Here is a 14512-nt window from a genome sequence, read left to right on the forward strand (position 1 = left end):
ATAACTTCACATGAATAAACACCCGCAGTAATAAAAAAATCCCAATGAACAGATTTAACTAAATCTTCATACCAATAACCTGACATAAAAATTCATAGCGTCCTTAGCAACGTCAATCGATGTCCTGCCTCGATAATAGACGCTTGTCACAATACACGACATGAATGTCTAATGCTATTGTAGGAAGGCTACGGGTGGGTCATAAAGTCATCGTAAGTTTGGTTAATATTTGATCTACTTGTCACAACACTTGCTAGGGATTCCAGCGACAAATACGGTGTCTCCACAATTCTCCCAGATAACTTGCATTATCCAAGGGCCATGATGTAGACACTTCATGTGTCAGAGGTAAGTCTAGTGATGGATAAGATGTTTATGACCAATTAACACAGCAGGATGATAGAAATTGGGTCAAGTTCCACGCTTTACTACTTCATAAACTTTCCGCTTTTGAACAGAACCATGGTCACAGATCAGTAACCATACTTATGTATATTTATGTATTGTCCGCCCAGCACTGTTAACTGCTTTGGCATTCACTTACTATTGGCACATGGTACTGAAACACGTGAAATTTCCTAAGTGAAATTCGTGACTTCCTAATGGAAACGCAGGGAGAGATGAACAGAGATTTTAGTTATTAACAATTGCGTGCTGAATATTGACAAGTTTCAACGCGTTATAGTCACGACAGAAAACAAGTATGAGTTATTTATTGCACGTACTGCTGGAAATAATACATTTCAATTCGGTATCTGCGTGATCCTTTTATTACGTAAATTTATTTCACTGAAGTCAAATGTTCGCTTTGTATACTAGCAACAAGTGTATTGGCAAGGTGTGATTGGCTCAAATGATTGATAATTCAAATCATCAGAGCCACTCACACCTTGCGTGTACACATGACATGTAAATATACCTATGACATAATTTCTCGTCCGTACAATAAATTTATATGTCATCGAAGAATTTATTGTCATATCTACAAGCAGGCAGTAGAGATCTGAGGGCTGAGAGTTTGACATGTTTCAATGAACTGAACAACTTGCCACATAAAGCAAAAATAACGAAATAATTTGAAATGAGAGCAACTTCTGTTTCTTTAATAATAAATAATATGATATTTGAGTTCTTGCAGTGCTTGTGGTTTTCCTGTGTTGCTAGAATTTGTCGCAGTTCACCAATATTTTCAACAGGATATCAGTCTTGGAGTAATTAAGCCATAAATGTAACGTTATCTGACAACACAAAGATTGGGAAATCACAAAACATTGTCCCAGGAATATTTAGCAAACCAGACATGGTGTATGTGATTCGACGAGAAGCCATGACGGGTTGTATGGACATGCGCAGTGGTTGGTTATTGCTGTTTCTACTGGCGCTACTTCCAGAACGAGGTAATATGCACAGTAATAATTATTGGAAGTTTAAATTTTCTAAATAATTAGGGCATAAAAATGAACAATTTAAATAAACAAGCTAGTCTTCTGTGTAATATACATATGTATCCGACAACATAAAGATAGATAACAAACAAAATATGTATTCTATATTCAATGCGCGGTGGGTTTGAATTTAAACATCGAAGTAAGAAAGAAGATATCGCAGTGTCTTTAAAGAATGACGAGTATAATTTCATGGTGATGAACAACCTTAGCGATTTTCTTATATATTGGAAGTCTTTCCATCAGGCCAATACGGGACGTGAATGAACTTGGTTGGGCAGTTTTGACAGATTTTAACATGTTCAGTGATCGAGTGAAGAAGCAGTTCAGCAAAGAGCAAAAGTCAGATGGGCATGCGCAGTGAATCCATCCATTGCCCACACGGTTAACGACGACAGTGAAATACAAAATCAATCGTCCTTTTCATCAACTCAATGTATTATTATCTTTTTATGTATTTTTATTTATCCAGTTACTGCGAATCTTCCCCCGGAATTTGTCGAAATACCAGGGACGTCTCCCAGAAAATACTATGACATGAACGGAGAAAGATATAGAGAGGACACTCCCGTAGGTAAGAAAGCCTATCCTATTTTCAGTCGAGTTCTGGTGAAAAAGTGATAATTTTTATATTATGAGCAGAGTTTGTAGGTTTTGACTCGGTTTCGGCGAAGGTTGCAAGTAATGCCGTCGAGTGATATCGAACAGTGTTTACCGAATAGTTACGGAGTGGAAGCGATAGAACGACGGCGAGGCTGTCAGTGTTAAATAGTAACTGTAGAAGCTTAGTGTTTTATGGCGTATATCCCTGAGAGCTGCCCAGTCCAAATCCGCCTAACCACGTATATGTCCTGTATCTAGGTACCATGCTGTACACTCTCATCGCTGAGGACGTCGACGGTGACTACATAACCATTACTGTGGACACCGGAAGAGATTTTTTTAGGACTCGCGGTGTGAACGGTACCCATACTGACGTTGAGCTGATCAAAGCATTGGATTATGAAGTGAGTTGGTTCTTGAACAATGTCACCTCGGTATCAATGACTTCTAACCCTCGACATCAAAAAGTATAATATAGCTTCACATTGAAAGCAATTGCAATCCGATAATTTTATTTCTTTCTGAATGACGTAGAGGAATGAATTTGTAGTTTTATTTCGTCCATTTACTTTGTAAAGTCGAAGCGTTCTTTATTCAATCCCGACAGACAACAGAAAATATATCGGCTGTCCGTTCGCAGCTTTGTCTTTCCCATATTTTTCCTCTTGCAATTGTTTGTTTGGTTTTTCTTCATTTGTTTGTTGACTTATTTATTTGTTTTGATTGGTGCTAGACTGACACACGACATGACGTCAGATGGATTCTGGACGATGGACATAGTAACTCGGTGAGTAATGAGCGTTAGTTGCAGGCGCGGCAATAAACCTAGTATATGACAAAACTACGCCCTCAGCGATTAATTTCATTTCTTCACATAAATCAGCGTAAACGAATGAGAAGGAAACACATCCAAACAAGTTTCTTTAATTCACACACGGTGATGCTTTTACCCTGGTCTGATCTGAACCAGCCTGTCGTCGATGCAAAGTAGTGGAATGTAACAAATGAAATCAATTTCTGGCTACGCTATAATCAAGTTACTGCATATTCTGTGTATCTTTTCAATGACAGGTACCGCACGATATCACAATTTACGTCACAGATGTCAATGACAATGCTCCGGTTTTCCAAGATTTACCGTACAGCGTTGATGTGTCAGAGGTGAAAAAATAAACATGATTCAATGAATCACTTCTTTCATTTCATCACTAACTAGTTAATGTAGGGAGGGAAATATCTATAATTCAAAAAATTAAAGCAAGATTCATCTATTACTTCAACAGATTTATCAGAATAATCACCAAGACGATAAGATATGATAAAACATGATTAATGGTGACCTTGAAAGTAGGCTACAAGTAGTCGATTTAATGGCTCGAAGTTCACTTATTAGTCTTTTTAATCTTATCCCTGTGAATACCAAAATTTCCATCGCCATAATTGTTCAAACTTAAAAAAAATGCACATTATTATTATAATTTTTCTGGTAAGTTATACCCGAATCTTTTACACAAACATACATTTGTTGATCAGAAAATAAATTTTATTTCGAACAGGCCACGCCCATGGACACTACCATATTCACTTTTAGCGCAACAGATGAAGACTCTGGGGCAAATGGACGGATTGACTTCACCATAGACGGGGTAAAGTATCGTTACATTTCCTCTCACCTCTGACCTCGACCGAGGCTCTGAACATAATCGCTTTGAGAGATAGTGCGGAGAGCTTGAATGACAGAAACTTCATGACTCCAAACTGAGTTATGATGTTGATATACTTCGGCAGTCTTAACTGTCTGTATGAATGATGTTTGTCTGAAAGACTAAAGAAAAGTAAGCTTACCTGTCTATTGTTTCGTAACTTTCACTGGAAAGCGTATACATAACATTAAGTCGCGCTGTCTATTATGGCCTTAACCTAGTTACTACAACTTGTTTCTACGGCCTCGAGTAATGTTGCAGAAGTACTGTCCCCTTTGGATGGTTGAGCTTTCTATGGACTACGCTTATACGTGTACTGTAAGTAGCTTGAGTTAAAATTTCACCGATGTTTGGTTCAAATTGCAGGAAGATATTGATTTATTTCGTCTTGAAAACGATCCCGCTATCAATGGCAAAGCAAGTATCGTTTTGAACAAAAGTTTGGACTACGAAGTAAAGATCCTGCACAGAATACTGATACGTGCTACGGTGAGTGTTACTACCAGTTTTATTAAAGCATACTTTTGCTGAGCAAAATTAATTCATATATAGGGTAGACTGCACCTCGGGGACAGATATGCACAGTGTATAATTTTTACATTTCTTTTCTGATTTACCACTTGTGGAGGGCTCATTTCAAAGCTCTTGGAGTTAAAAAAACACCAATTGACTTAATTTTTCGAAGATCAAAAATTCTGTTTACTTGTTGAGTTAACACAGGGATAACGGCCATTTTGAATTTCAAATATCGGTTAATAATGGGTAATTTGTTTCTCTAGTACTAAACTTTGCACGGTGACCCCTGGTTTTTATTCTTTATTTGGCGAGAGAATTGTTGAAAGTTTCATAGAGAAAAGTTTGAGCATAAGTTTCACTCTTTTAAATTCGAGGTGTAATTGATGAGGGTGAAAAATGAATAACCGTTTCAAATGGAACCCATGACTGAATTTACATACAAAGCTTTATGACGTTTGATTATGCTCATCACTTTGCTTTCAGGACAGGGGTACTGACCCTCGTCAACTGTCTGCCAACAGTACACTGACCGTCAGTGTCCTGGACGTGCAGGACACGCCGCCATTTTGGATAGGCGAGCCGTATCAAGTCTTCATATTCGACTCAACGCCAGTTGTAAGTATCGAGGTGAAATTAAAGAATTGAAAATGTGTGTAATGCAATATGTTGAACACATTGACATGAAGTTTGTTCGTTGGTGAATTTGCATATTATTAGAGTAAAATATCCTAGAAATTTACTATGATGAAATAAAATCCAGTGTCGGTAGAGTGTCGAGTCAAATTTAATGACAAATATTATCGTAAACACTGCTAAGGTGGCTTTGCTCTCTTGTGTACTTAATTGTATATTCAGGGCAAAGTGGTAACCATAGTAACGGCTCGCGATGGCGACAGATTTAACCCGAATGAAGTAATGTATGCAACCCTGAATGGTATGTATATTAGTCAACTTTGACATGGCCACATTATATAATGATGCAGGAGCGGTGGTCAAGTCTATTGTTGTGCCAAAAGAAACATTTTTTGCGATTAGGAATAGTATTTCGTATCAAATTAACAGGACTGTCGTAGACATTAACAGGGCAATTATTCTTGTCTTTCGTGAGTAGTTTAAAACAACTAAATCTTAAAATTTGTGAAAAACATCGTCTTTATTGTTGAATCGCTATCACGGCAAGTATTGGCGCCAAAATTTCTGGTGGGCGTATTTATTTCAGCTTACGATGTACTTGTGTTTAAATTTTCACTGTAGATTCATTGGCTGATTATTACTTCAACGTGACAAGCATAACTGGAGAAGTCATAGTCTCGCGAGAACTTGATGATCAAATCATCGGATTGAACAACCTGACAGTCGTGGTAAGATAGTCAGCAATTACAGGTGGCGTATTAATCAGAGCAGAGTCAGCTTTTCTCATCCATTGATCCGAAGGATTTTTTATCGATCGATTTTCTTTGGTATGCAGAGTAAATTTATACTTCGGCAATTAACTCAAAGGGGGACTGCCCATACAACTCTTGCTTTGTTAAACTCTGCTGTCAGGTTAAATTCTATACACTGATATTCGGCTCGATCTTTCATATTCTCACGAAGTAATCTACTCCGAGAAGATTAATAATTTACCATTGCCCTCCAAATTTAGCTAAAACCTGAAGGCTTCATATGATTCTTTTGCCGTTTTATCTCAGACTCGTTTTCTGTGTGACTATTGTTTTTATTTATCAAACACAAAGCGTCTTATAATTGATAATTCATAAACAATTGTTTACTACTTTTTTCCTTTCAAGGCAATTGAAGAAGATCCATACCAGGAATTAGAGGCAAAATCTTCCTATTCGATTATATCAATAGAAGTTTTAAAATCTGCGGTAAGGAATATCAATCAATTTTCCACTTATTGGAATTGTAGGACCACAGGCACATGTTAATTATATTGTTTCCGAATTAGCTGTGAGTAAGCCTATACTATGTCTTGTAAGGTGAAATATTCCATAAAGTTTAATATGGTTTTAAAACAGTTTTAGCCGCCACAGTATGGATAATATTCTAACTATATTTGAAACTAAAGTGTCCCTATTCGAGATAATTTGTCTCTCTCTATGCAGGAGGAGGCGACACCGGGACCAGATTATTCCGATGCCGTAGCGGCCACGGTGGCGCTGTTGCTTTCTGCCATCGTTGCTATCGTACTGCTGGGGATATGCATCTACCACAAACATGGTGACCAGCTTCCAGAGTATGTATTATAAACACCTACTTTGTGTATACCAACACTTTAACGTGGCAGTGTTTCATAAAAATCGAAGGAACAATACAAAATTGCGCACCTGCGCATAGAGGTTTAAAGTCTTGCTGTAATTGGTTACATTGGCATTGGTTAATTGGTTAATTGGTTTTGATTTTAAATGGCCGAGAGATGTAATTTTGATAATTTTTTTTACTAATTTTGTCGGGACTAGAAATCACCTGTCAATAATAACAGTGTATTTCAGGAGTATAAACGCTGTGTTGACAAACTATAGGCATACAGTGGGCGTTTCAACATGCTTTGGAAGTAGAACAAGAATTTGCAATTGACAAACAAAAAAACACGGTGAAAAACAAAAGCATCAGAGTTACAGCTACTGGACTTTCAGGATGTCATTTCACTACAATTTGCGCAAAGAATGCAAAACAACAGATGTTTTATATTACATTATTTTTGATATTAAATTATATTCTTTATTTATTTATTTATTTATTTCATTGGTCCTCCCTGGAAATCAGTACATTTTTGACTGAGGGAGCTATCCAGTATAAACATAAATAAATAAATAAATAAATAAATAAATGAATAAATAAATAAATAAATAAATAAACATTTTAGGGTCTGATTGTTTTAGAAATTGAAGTAATAATTTTCCATTTAAAACTATCATTTTTACAGATTTAGAAAGAAGAAAAAGGTGTCACCAACGAAGAAATATTGATGTACATGGACATTTACTACCGTATTGAATTCATTTAGCGGAATTCGACGTCGACTTTGTATATTTGTACATTTATAATTTCTGTTCATGCTGTTACCGTGCGACATTGTGAAAGAACGGTGATAGAATCCAAGACGGTTCACGCAAAGTGTTGAAATATTGCCCCTCTGAGGCCTTGGAGACTTAGCCACAACTGTTCATTCTGTGCATTGTGAGTGAACATTATTATTTAGAGATTGTCTTTTTTATCCAGCTTAAATTTGAGTATATTGAGCGTGTATTAAATACAAAGTGTCGTTTTTCAAAAGTGTTGTTTTTCCCTTAATAATGCTGCAGTTAAACATGAAACCGTGTGAGAAGTTAGATCCTATACATATCAGCTGGCAAAAGGTAGCCGCGATGACCCATTTGACGTATATCCTGCCAGACAAAGAATGCCAACTTTTTGGTAAAAGTCTTAACTGTTTTTAACGTCGTGATACCAAAATATTTTGCAGAGAAGATGCTAATTTTATCAAAATAACTTCTTTCGGATCTCAATCATGTATTCTTAGTCAAAATCAGGCCAGGGATCACACTTTTCCGGTGGCATTTTCCGTGGCATTCAGCTCTGGTTGAAATTAAGATGACAACACAATTTATGCATTTCGTGACAAATTAAACTTGATTAGCGGAGCGTTGAAAGTTTGAATCGATTTGAGTGGAGACAAGAAGTGCAGCTGTGTTTGATGCAATCTTGACTTCGTTGAAAGTTTCACTCAAGAAATACAGGAATCATAGAAAACGAGATATGTAATACCCCTCTTTTATTTATGTGTTATGGAAATTGTAAGTTAAATTAAAAGTATGTCGATAAAAGCCATGTGACTGTGTTTCTTTGCTTGTCCTGCAGTCGTACTGTTTCATATAGGAAGATCAGTTGTGAACATCGTATGTTATGCTGTTGATTTTCTTCAAAGCTTGTTTAATGCTGTCTTAAGAGTGTACAACTTGATAGCATAGAGTTCAATCAAGAGCCTGTCTGTCCCGTGTTCTTAAATTCATCTGTACACTAGATGTGACGGTGGGGCAAGAGCGCCTCCACGAGGCAGTATATGTTGCTGACTTACACTTGAAACCACAGGCAGTGAGCTTGCACTCTTTACGATTTATGGTGAAGCTTGTCCGGGTCATCACAGTTCCTCCATTACCGGTTTCGAAACAAGTTAGGCTGTTTTCTTTGTAACAGGGCTTGGTTTGGATAAACAACACTTCAGTATAACACTTTAGAGAATGTACGTGTTACTTACATGTTATTTAACCCTTAAATTACAACATTGCACATTTTCCATATGCCGTTGGTATAAAATATCGCAAAACTGGAGGCCGATTTATGGAACGCCTTTCAACAGACTTCAAACTTTGATTTTTAAGTTCTGTGTATGCTGCACTTACTTGCAACAAATATAAGAGGGCGCAATTCATTGAACGTCAAGCAAACCCTTTTCCAGTCAACGACACAAAAACATTTTGGATAGTTAGGTGGGGAGCCTCTTTCACACTTTTACATTCATTGCTCTTGTGTGGGGGGTTGTCAACCTGATGTAATCGCAATCCTCAGATTTGCATCTGATATAAGTATGTACGTAAACAAGAAAAGCAAACTCATGAATTTTAATAGACGTGGTGGCTATGACCAATTTCAAGCCAGATTGGTCACAGCCACCACGTCTAAGTCTGTGTGGGGAAAAGTTGTCATGAACTTGACACTGCCAAATGCTTCTCAGTACAATTAGATATTTATCAAAACAATATCTGTACCAAATTTCACTGACTTGGGTGCTGTAATTTCAGAGTTATATACCTAATTACAAAGTTCATTAAATATGCAAATGAACCCTTAATTAATTTCACACTACTAAATGCTTTACACTACAGTTAGATATCAGTCGGATCAGTATCTGCAGCAGATTTCATCACATTTGGTGAAGTTATATCAGAGTTATATGACTAATTACAAACCTTCATAAAATATGCAAATGAGCTATTTATTAACTTGACACTGCCCAATGCTTCTAACTATAATTAGATATATATTTGATCAATATTTGTTGCAAGTATCATCAAGTTTGGTGCAGGAATTTCAGAGTTATCTCACTAATAACAAAAGTTCATTTAATATGCAAATGAGAAGATAATTGACATGACACTCACAGTATCATCATAATGTTCTTAGATTGTCATCTGTGAAAAGTTTCATGAAATTTTGTGCAGTATTTCTTGATATATGTCTACACTGTCATTACCGTCTCCATAGGGAAACCATTGTATGGAAAAAAACGATATCGCATAACTTCATTAATATGCAAGCCACACTAACCAAAATCTAATCAGTTCTTGCAAGTAGCACATGGTACCTGTGTACCAAATCTGACTTGAATCCGTTCAGGCGTTTTTGAGTTATCGTGTAAACAGACAGACAGACAGACAGACAGACAGACACACACACACACACACACACTAACACACACACACACACACACCACACACACACGGACAGACAGACAGACAGACAGACCGACATCGCTGTGACAATAGCCCACGTGTTTACACACGTGAGCTGATAAAACAGAGTAGATTGAAGGACTAAACTTCAGCAGACAGTCTCTTTGATGACACATGGTGCGAAATTTAAGCTATATACCATAGTAGACTGTCATGTATTGTCATGTGAGCTTGCCGGTATCAATTGCGTATGCCCAAGAAAATCCAAGCGACTAATGAGCCAATCTACAATCACGCTACAAAGGATGTGAATCAAAAGGGAAACAAGAATGTTCAAAGGTTATTAAAGTTTACTTTTTTTTTTACTTGGCTCATCGAATAATTCTATTTTGCAGATTTAAAACTGTAAATCGTCGAATTGTCAAGTTTAGCGAGTTGTTCACTTAAAGCCGCACTTTTCAATCCCAGGTTCTCGCATTAGTGGGGTTCTCCTCCCAGTCAAACACTTGGCCAGTACGATGTTTGATTTCTATAACATTAATTACACAAACTGATCTCAACCTTTTGTCACAATTTGCTAATCCCGCAAACAGAGTTTATGCAAGATTTTGATTGACGGTCGGTTCAAATCGCCAACGGTCATTGATTCCCCACCACAAACGCTTGAATTTCCTAAAAAATTGTCTTCCAGTCGCGTTAGACTTTGAATATAACCACAGAGTTCGGTCGGCAACAACTTCGCGCTGACCGCTTGGCAGTCTGTCTGTGTCGTTGCGGCCGGGGAAAACTAAAATGTTGCATTTTCTGGAGCGTGTGCCTGCGTGTTGCCTGTTTGGTGTCCACTTACACAACGAACGCTGCCATAACTTGGTGTCCTTTTAAAGGGAGGCTCCGCCTTTAAAGATGAGAAAAAGGGATGACAAATTCCGATACCAATCCATATCAAGCATTGTCTTTGCGATAACGGTAATTAACATGGTAAACAAAGGGCGTTTTACTCGTGGTGGAGGACTGTGTCCAGGCAGTCCCTCTATCCATGTCTGAGCACAGGGTACTGCTGGCATTATCCGTCTAGAAGTTATGAATATGATCAATAAATGTCATGTATTAAACTTTTTTTCATTATACAAACCTTACTTGTGTCGCGTGTGTGAGCATTATTTTATCCCAGTAGCGCAGGGACTTATCGCCCTGACCAAATAACTTGTTAGCAGTTCATAGGGCAAAAAGGAAATCTAAAAAGGAAATCTTAAAACGTTTGAATTTACATGCTACTTTCGACACTTATGATAGTGTTATACACTTTTCAGTCTTAAGGGTCTCATATATTCAAAGAAAACTCTTTGAAAACTAAGGATATTTCGGTTTATTACACATTCACAGCTATTTAGGCTTTAACGGCTAAACTCTATGTGGAATTTGCTTCATTAATTAAACCGACAATGATAACACCTCGAAAGAAACTCTAACTCGCGATGTTACTTCCGTCTACGTATGGAAAATAGAAGAGATTAATTGATACGCACAGAAAATTAAAGTTTATGAATAAGACATTCCGGTGTAACTTTCTTCTACAGCGTTCAACATCAACGTCGAACCTCAGCATTCATCTGCGTAATGGCAATAAATGAAGCTAAGACAGTAACCAGGGTCCCTCTATGGTGCTATACCATGCATACAGTGTAGTGTTTTAAGGTCACCGTGCATTCGCCTCTCCATTTGAAGAATTATGGTGAGTCGGTAAGTTCTGATGGTATTCAAACACATGCACTGGCCTTTGTTGTTAAGTAACAAAACTGTCCCATATGAAAATTGGCTATGAACTCAAGGAAGTATTCATTGTTCCATGGTCCCTTGGCAAAATAAATCCCAACATACATACCCTATTTTTGAAAAGTATGATATTTAGCCTTATAGAACAGGAAAAAAATAATTCAAGAAAAAAGTGCAATACACAGGAAATCCATACTCTGTAACCCAATAAGTTGAGAAGTTGACCCTAATTCAAGCAGTATTAAAATTCAAAATGTACATTTACACTTTATTTACTGTAAACTTTAAAATATCTGCGTTGGTAAGTCTTCGGGGCTCGGTCTAGTGGTTGCTGCAGCTGTGTGTCTGTTGTGTTCGTGCATGTAGGATAAGTCTGCAGTGTAGTTGACACTGCTTGGCCTTTCCTGGTGAGGCATTTCTCCGGAGTCGCTACGACCAGTTGCGGGCTGATCTCGAACATCTCAGTGACTGAGATAAATGATCTTGGCTCTTTCGATGACTTTGAACTCAAAGTTCAATGCGTGTCACTTGCGATGCCCCTTACCTGAATATCTGAAACGACGTGATTCACTACAGATTACCTGCAACTGTTGTGCGACCCATTCGGCCAGTCACGTCACTTTGAAGAGATAAGATAATCAACAGGTATATATTATTAAATGAATTATTTCCTCTAAACATTATTGATTCCTTCATGGACATTGTATTGAAGTTATACCGCCCTCTCTGTAAATCATGGCGCAATGGTAGTCTCATGTCGTAAAAAACATCGAAAGCTCAAGCCGAACGAGTTTGTGTTTCTCAGCGATTTCGTATAGTCATGGATATTCATGATGAACGCTCATGTGCGGGGAGTGATAAGGATACGGAATCCGTTGATGGGCGAAGAACACTCGACTGTCAGATTTTAACAGGAGCTGTCAGGTAAGAATTAATTGTTGACAATATTTTTATTATACTCCGAGTACACCGTTTTGATACTATGTGTTTCCAATTTCTCTACCCTCTTAACAGTTTCGCTTCGATAATTACGACAAGTAGAATACCAATCATTAAAAACTTTCCGAGAACTGAACGAGACAATTGCTATCATATCATATCTCACTGAATACTCGACTGCAAACGTCAATTTAATACTAATATTGTGCGTTATTGAAAAGCAATAAAATAAAAACAAAACAAAGGAAAACAACACAAATAATAAAACGCTGTAAACGATAAAGACATTTAAGGTACCTTGGCGTTGTTAAATTATTTCCAGGTCGATTTATCATTTTTCTTCAAAGTTCGACCTTGTTTTTGTTGCGAAGCGACAATATATATTGTGCGTCTGATTAATTCAATATGGCGTCGACGTCATGTGACAGGCACGGTGCTGTGGCTGTGACATCATAGGGACCAGATCGTGAAGCGTCTACAAAAAACTTTAAGATTTTGGCATCGTACACTGTATCTCTTTTTATATGTTCTCAATAAATATGATCAAACTTTGAATAACAAGAGGGTTGTTCAAGGTCATAATCTCTTCTCTGCTTTACTCACCCGCCCTACCAAATGCGCTATCTTTGGAAAATTGACGAAGTCGTGGACATTTTTTAAAATGTCACCTTTATCTTGTTGACTGTCAGTTGAATTAAATTTATCGTGTTTGCCTACCCCACTGCCTATTGTGACAAGCGAATATCGAACCATTACATATTAACAAAGTAAGACGATGTCATTTCAACATTATGTTATAGACAACGACAAAACAAACATTTTAAAGTCAATTGGAGACAAAACTAACAGTAAAATTGATATGGCAAGAAACAATTAATCATGCAAGTTTGACAAACGAAATTTCTCTATTTAGATATGATTTTACACACATATTCGAAAACAAACTGTCTTTGAAACGTCAATTGCACGACCAAAGATTATTTTATCATTGGTGGTGTAAAAAGCAAACAAACAAACAAACGTTGAACAATCGAAATGGTCTCCACCCCATACTACTAGTCCACGTACTGTTTGCTCGGTGCGACATGCACTTACCGAACCATTAACCATTAACAATATCAGAATGACATTCTGACATGTTCCACAGAGAATGGCAGATCAAACATTTTGTTCAACTCCTATAGGGAGACAAAATCAACAGCAAAACCAACACTTCAATAGTGAAATCGCTGGTTGCAAAATGCAGTTGTCACCTAGAATAGATTTTTACGCGAACATTTGAGAAATTTGTGTCTTTAGAGATACCGACATGTAACTTCTTTATAATTTGAAGAAAATTATCTATCAGAAACTATTGCGTAAAAGCAATAAAAACAGAGTAATTAAAATAATGTCTAGGCGCCCTGTTACATTTGACATACATGGGCCGCCTTTACGTCAGTAGTATATACAAATGTGGAATGCAATTTAGAAAACGTAGACCAGCAAATCGTTGCAGACTGAAAGTTTTCGAGAGCACTCGATTTTTGAATTATCCGGCCTCGTAGAAAATAAATGTATGAAAGATTCAACAAATACGATGTGGCTTGTCGAAGTTTTGACATAATTTTTACAGTCAATAACTTAAGTTGCCATGACGACAACAAGTAGTTATACTATCATACAATCGTGGCCGGTAGATTTTTTCTCGCCTGATACAAAACACTTTGTAGTGGAACGATAATTGGTGTTCAATTATGCAAATATTTCAAACTTATTAAAACCTTGCTTATCTTCTCCAACCAGCTATATCTTGTCCCTTGATATCATTCTTACACAACTAATTCATGGCACCATAAGGGTATTTTTTTACCTGCAGCATAGACCTGACAATATTCGGCAGTGTTTCTCATGATACTGTCACGCAACGCTTTCATAGCAATTCAAAAAATAGACTCAAATTTTTGCACCAAGTAAACGCGCAACAGGCAAATTAAGTTATGTCAGTTGTCGGATGCAATCTCACTATTTCCAGAGTAACGCGAAATTGAACCAGTTGTTTCCCGACACAATTTTTATGTCTTTCTCACAACAGTAA

At 37.2% G+C, this 14512-nt stretch overlaps 1 protein-coding gene across 4 annotated transcripts; it reads left to right on the plus strand.

Moving 5' to 3' along the window:
• Positions 1–241: 241 nt before the first annotated feature.
• Positions 242–8101, plus strand: LOC139123232 (cadherin-related family member 1-like). 4 transcript variants are annotated; one of them, XM_070689356.1, is made up of 14 exons: positions 242–348; positions 1139–1397; positions 1918–2019; positions 2307–2452; positions 2782–2835; positions 3120–3209; positions 3605–3694; positions 4118–4240; positions 4751–4882; positions 5123–5201; positions 5522–5628; positions 6058–6138; positions 6376–6506; positions 7197–8101. In XM_070689356.1, the coding sequence occupies exons 2-14, from the start codon at positions 1301–1303 to the stop codon at positions 7237–7239; spliced, it is 1275 nt and encodes a 424-aa protein (XP_070545457.1). In that variant the 5' UTR covers positions 242–348; positions 1139–1300; the 3' UTR covers positions 7240–8101. The 4 variants fall into 4 exon arrangements, with proteins under 4 accessions (XP_070545457.1, XP_070545456.1, XP_070545458.1 ...); XM_070689357.1 differs by having other exon boundaries at positions 249–348; positions 1197–1397; XM_070689358.1 differs by having other exon boundaries at positions 249–348; positions 1281–1397.
• The last annotated feature ends 6411 nt before the right edge of the window (positions 8102–14512 follow it).

This window comes from Ptychodera flava, chromosome 22 (assembly GCF_041260155.1).
Source record: "Ptychodera flava strain L36383 chromosome 22, AS_Pfla_20210202, whole genome shotgun sequence".
Lineage (NCBI taxonomy): Eukaryota > Metazoa > Hemichordata > Enteropneusta > Ptychoderidae > Ptychodera > Ptychodera flava.

Bases quoted from the DNA above. Each gene is read 5' to 3' on its own strand.
- LOC139123232 (XM_070689355.1), top strand. From the start codon at position 1,301: ATGGTGTATGTGATTCGACGAGAAGCCATGACGGGTTGTATGGACATG. The intron at 2,453-2,781 runs GTGAGTTGGTTC...GATTGGTGCTAG, and splicing joins TCAAAGCATTGGATTATGAA to ACTGACACACGACATGACGT. The intron at 5,629-6,057 runs GTAAGATAGTCA...TTTCCTTTCAAG, and splicing joins TGAACAACCTGACAGTCGTG to GCAATTGAAGAAGATCCATA.